This window comes from Phytophthora parasitica (assembly GCF_000247585.1).
Source record: "Phytophthora parasitica INRA-310 unplaced genomic scaffold supercont2.27, whole genome shotgun sequence".
Lineage (NCBI taxonomy): Eukaryota > Oomycota > Peronosporomycetes > Peronosporales > Peronosporaceae > Phytophthora > Phytophthora nicotianae.
The window spans coordinates 615,983-621,691 of NW_008649013.1; the positions used below are offsets into that span (position 1 = coordinate 615,983).

Here is a 5,709-nt window from a genome sequence, read left to right on the forward strand (position 1 = left end):
TTGAATCGTCGAAGTAGGTAAACCTTTGACAGTTTTGCAACCATACCAGACCGTAGCTACGTTAATCATACAATATCTGCCATGGAAACCTGTATTACGACGCCAGCCATACCATGGCACCTTACTGGTCTTGTATGCCAAAGCCGTGATAATGGCCATCCAATCGTGCTACAATCGTAAACACCCCAACGATCGATCACAGATCTCGTTCCATGCAGATGATCTATTCAACTCTGTATCTGGACGCGGATGACACCTTGAAGTCCGAGTCGAATTCATTCACATTCGTTTGTTTGTTTCGTTTTGCGACGTCTGAGGTGGCCGGTCAATTTCGTCATAATTACTGAGGCCTTCTTCAAAACAACAAAGGCCAAGACTCGACTTGACATGAAAAAGTTTGCGTGCCTCCATTAATGAAAGCTCAAATCTTCTTTTTCCAAATTTGGTTCTTTAATACTTCAGCGATTCGTTCTACGATCTTTAGATATCCATTCACTACACTTAACAACCAACCCCAAATATATTAAGCAAGGTTATCTTCTTGCACGCTAGTATTAATACTATGCAATAAAAACGCTGTCCTCTGTGAGAGCAAGAACACGCCTCTTTCTTTTATCCAACGTCTATTTTCTTGAAATTCCTCCTCGACCTTAGGACTTCGTGCGTTCGTCCTCGAGTCGGCGATCACGAACGGGGACTGAATAGCACTCTTACCAGTAGCCACCCACTAGTTCGAGCTTTGACCATTGTACCAATTTCGCATACCGAAACTTGACTTTCCTGAGTAGCTACGGGGAATCATTTGGGATCCACCCGCATATTCCAATAGGGTTTACACGGCGATATCTTTGTAATAAAAGAAATTCCTGGACGATGAAAACATTGGGCACACATTGTGCATTGCGGTACACTGCCTCTGTACTGTATCGATATTGGCCTGAATGCACTTCAAATATCATGTCCAACCCAGTGGCGACAAACCTTCAAGTCTTTTGTGAGTGGCGCGTGAAACACTTCCCAGTTTCTTCACGATTCTAAGCGTCTTTAGTCTTCCTTGTGTATTTTTACTGCTCTCGACTGGTTACTGGCTTCAAACGCTTCGTGGGAGGACACGATGAATGAGAACGACAACGACCGACCACCTGGAAAACGTACAACTCGGCCAAATGCTCTTCAACTGGTTTCCATTATGCGTTGATCTAACGTACAGAAAAATGTAGTTTACGGGTTCCGATCACTTGCGGGGACACCGGCACTGGTCTGTATCGCATAGCTGTCGCTGGTGCACTGGACAATTCACTGGAACTTCAGAAACCCTGCAAATTGTTGTCAAAGCGAAACTCTCTCACCTCGTTGGACCCCACGCGCCAACACATGCTTTAGTAATGCACAATGGACTGGAGATGAAGTCTTGTTATCTTGGCCAAACGCTTATCGAGCGCTTGTTCATGTTGGCAAGACTCCTCGTTCGCGAATCAAAGATTCTTCTGCGAAAGTGTATCATACGCTTTGCATGAAGTTGCAACTTCCGTTTGTCCTGGAGTTCCTGGGGCTACGTCCGATCCGCGACCCGTGTCGGATCTGATTCTGTGTGCAAATGCTCATGTTTTTTTCGGTTAGCAGAGCCTCGTAGGCCTCCACAGTTTTGAAATGGTTGGGGTGTTAATCCTGACAAGTCTGTTACCATTGTCAAGCTACAACGAAAGCGAGGCAACCACATTTTGAGTGGGCGATGAGTTATGGACAGACCCTAGGAATATCGTCAATTGAAAACTGCCATGTCAGGACAAGATGCGGTCTCTAACGTTTTCTACCTACACCTGCAGTTTTTTTTCCAACGAAATCACCCGAGCATCGTTGACTGTCACACACCAAAGAAACGACGATACAAGGAGGTGCGGGTTCCTATCCTGAAACAGGTGGGATCACCTAATGAGATCAGTGGTCTAGCGCTGGGATGGTTACGGCTTTAATATGATTGGATGGCCATGATCACGACTCTGGCCGCTGGGATGATGGTGCTAAAAAGCATCTATGCACAAACTGAAGTTCTATATTGTACACTGTAGACCACTCCGTAAGCTGTTCCTTCTCGTAGTTGTAGTCAAGAATATGGTGGCGCAGGCGATGCAGGACGATGGAGCTTGTACGCGCGATGATATCCATTAAGAGCATTAGCGGGTCAGTCCAATCGTTCATGCGTGCTTGGGTTGGACATCTGATACACTCGATAGTATGAATATTTTTCATTACCAGGAGAAAAGCAAGGAGGGGGGGGGTTAAAAGAACCTAGCAACAACAACAAGCTACCGAGTGTTAATTATGCTGCTTGGTATAGATAACAACAAACGGAGATGAAATCATTTAATCATATTTTATATTATTTCAATTTAATCAGTAGCTTCGATCCACTCCATAGTCTTCTTTCTGAGCGAACAGGCTTCCGGATATATATATAAATTTCTACATCTGAACGTCAATCTCGATTCGTTGGCGTAAACATAGGCCAATGCAACGAATTGATGCCACGACATCTGGTACAGTACTGTCAGTAGATATGCAGCACGGTGTCACACGGAGCAAAAAGTAAATATATATTCTTTTGCACAATCTGTTTAAAGTCACCTGACGATTAGGGTTCGCCAAACTGAAAAGCCACCATAATAATATGGTTTATCACGTTTGTAGCACGACAGGGAGCAACAGATCATCGTGAATGATCGAATGCTTATAATGGCTGAATACTAAGATTAACACCAGTTGTCTCCACATAATGTTTTACAGCATTGCAGCTGCTGCTGATGGTAACTTATCATTGGTAAGCATCCCTGTAAGTTAATAGGGCAATTTGTAAAAAAAAAAAATCGTTTTCACTCATGCTTGCTGGTAAAACAAAAAAGAGTCGACCTGTGGAAGAGCCGCACCGATCGAGGATGGGGTATTTTTCCGGCTCGCTTGGTCAGGCACTTTATTATTTTCGTCGACTCTGACAGACCCCACGTTGTCACGCTCACTTATTTGTCAGAACTGAGCTGATCCCAGCCATGGTTGCGTTTCAAGAAGAGAAAATGGTGCGGCTTCTGCCAACGATGTTGAGCAGTGGGCAGTTGCCATCACAAAGCAATGGTCAGCTGAAGTGAGGCTGGAAATTAGTCGTGAGAAGCATCGAGCGAGAACGACACGATATCGTTCGAGACGCCAAGCAAGTTAAGAGGCGATGATTCGGGAACACCAGCGGTTAGAGGAAACGCTACGACGTGGTCTTGCCGCCGCCAAGCACACACTTGTTCGTGATGAAGAAGGACAAGGCTTAATGGTCGGGATTCTACGCCTGGCATTACAGCGCGAACGACTGAGCTCGCAGAATACGGAGCTCCGTGCAGCCCTTGCGCGTCACTTCGAGTTTCAGAAACGGCTTTCAAACACAAGCTTTCATGTTTTCAATGAAGATCACAGTGACTCGAATGACACGGGACAGGAGCAAAGTCACCTCGGAGCCATGCATTCTGGCAACAACCCCGAGGACAGAGATGGAGGATGGTGGTGCATTTCGCGGACAACTCACCTCCCTTTTATTTCTACCCGTTCTCACGTGACATTGTTGACAAGTCCGACCCGTTCGATTCCAAATTGACCAAACATTGGCCGGCCGAGTCCCCAGTTGGCACATTTATGGGCTGGAATCTGCACCAGACTAAACTCTTTCGAGACAACAATCTTCCACTGTTGCGTGTAAAGCTGTTGAAGAAGTTCCGGTGCTCTATCGAGGACGTTTACAAAGTTACATGCAGTCAACCAAAAGCCTGTCGACCGACACTAGCAGTGCCGAAGAACTGGGGGTTAAATCAGCGCTACGACGTCACGTTGCAGGTCCTCCAAGTGTTCGATCAAGCCACGCATCTCATTGTCGACAACATCCCAGGCCCTATAAACCTGCGATACTTGTGCGTTGCCCGAAAAACGCAATGGGAATTGAAAGGCGGTAAACGGAAAATGTGCTTGAGCATGGTGACCGTGGACTCGGAGGACAATCAACGTAGCCGGGCTGCATCCCCCTCTACAAACGAGGTGGAATGGCTCACTGAGGGTGGGATGGTACTCACGCTAACGGAACTGGACGGAGGTTAAGTTAGCGTCCTTTATGAACAGTGGGCGGTCTATGAAAATGAGGCAGACGCAGCGGACGTACCGATTCAATGGACCCAATTCGTGATCCGCTGGGAGCAAGTAGCTCTTCCTTCGAACGTGTTTCTCGAGTAGTCCAACCAATGGATGCGTTCTATAAACAAAAAAGCTACTGAAACTCTCTTTTAGACGTACAACAGCATTATCTGGGTCGATAGCCCATTTGAGCTGGGCTTACGTTATTAGCGAATCACTTAGATAGATTTCACTCTGGTTTTCCCTTAGTGTTAATACTCACTACTCGATGTAAAAAAGAGTTATCGGAAGGTTGGATCAAAATAAAGTTTTCTCATATGAGCCAGATCAATGAATATGTCGGGTAAAAATGGTATCACCAGCGAGCTACTTCGGTACATGCGTGAATGGTGATATACAAAATGACAGTCTAATACCGGGAAAATCAGACCCATTTCACAAACCTTGTCGAAATCGAGCCTGATATCCACCGTCTTCCTGTCCATGACCGAGATCAGTACCATGCTCGAACCTATAACATGTCTTCCTTACAGTCCATCAATATGATGGCCAAAAACTACATTGGTGGGCACTGCGGCAGATCAAAGACAGGGCAATAAATATTGCAACTATATTGTTAGTCTGCTATAAATATTGCATCGGCAAATTTGCAAACACTAAATGTTGCTGCCTCCAGCGCAGCATTCCAAATAAAAAAAACCTGTTTGAGATGCAGGGTTTACCGACGCCAGGCACACCCACCCGACTAACATAGATTTTCTGCGGTAGGGCGCTGTTCCTTGGTCTACAGCAAATAAATAATCATAAATTTTACGTATACAATATCAATAAGAACTACGATATTGACAACATTACTGAATAAGTACACTTCGACTTGTTATCATTAAAACCAAGATCGATGGAAAGTAAGAACTGCAATACGCGATGAGGCAGCAATTCCGCAGAGCATTACAGTACGTTGTCTCAACTGGTATTGCAAAATCCCAATATCCGCAATACAATTTTAGTCATTATTGATCCCTCAGCAGCTCAACATCGATATCATAGTTTGCGATACCAAAATACGTACGCCATTGGGAGTATCTTGAAGTTGACGAGACGGATTGAGAGTGCACAAATGGAATGCTACACACCATAATATGCGCGGGCATTTCAAATCTTTGCTTGGTCGGACTATACTACGAGCTCAAAACTATCGTGCCTTATTTGCCAGTTGAAACACTTGACAGCTGCCTCAGTAAATTTGCATGGTTTGATACTATAGCTTGCCTCACTGGCGTCTTCTAGACGCGGCCTCTAAGTGTTGCGTTGCTCCTCTGCTGGCGTCCTGTACCCGTCAGGGACGTTCCGTTCTCCCCTTTTTCCCAGTCTTAGGCCACGTCGTGGCGTTCCGATGCCTCCACCGTACCTACCTTTTCTCGTTTGGGCCTCTCCGTAGAGCCCGTAGTAATCTCCTCGTCTCGTTCTGAGCCAGCCCGTTCCGTTGGACTGCCCTTGTCGTTCGTTCCAGTTTCAATATCCAAAGTTTCCATCCTTACGCTCGCGACG

The 5,709-nt window shown here is 45.7% G+C and overlaps 1 protein-coding gene across 1 annotated transcript; it reads left to right on the forward strand.

Moving 5' to 3' along the window:
* Window positions 1-3,537: 3,537 nt before the first annotated feature.
* On the forward strand, window positions 3,538-4,260 carry PPTG_11659 (hypothetical protein; the record flags this gene model as incomplete). Its single annotated transcript, XM_008907786.1, has 2 exons — window positions 3,538-4,068; window positions 4,150-4,260. The coding sequence occupies 2 exons, from the start codon at window positions 3,538-3,540 to the stop codon at window positions 4,258-4,260; spliced, it is 642 nt and encodes a 213-aa protein (XP_008906034.1).
* Between the last annotated feature and the right edge of the window lie 1,449 nt (window positions 4,261-5,709).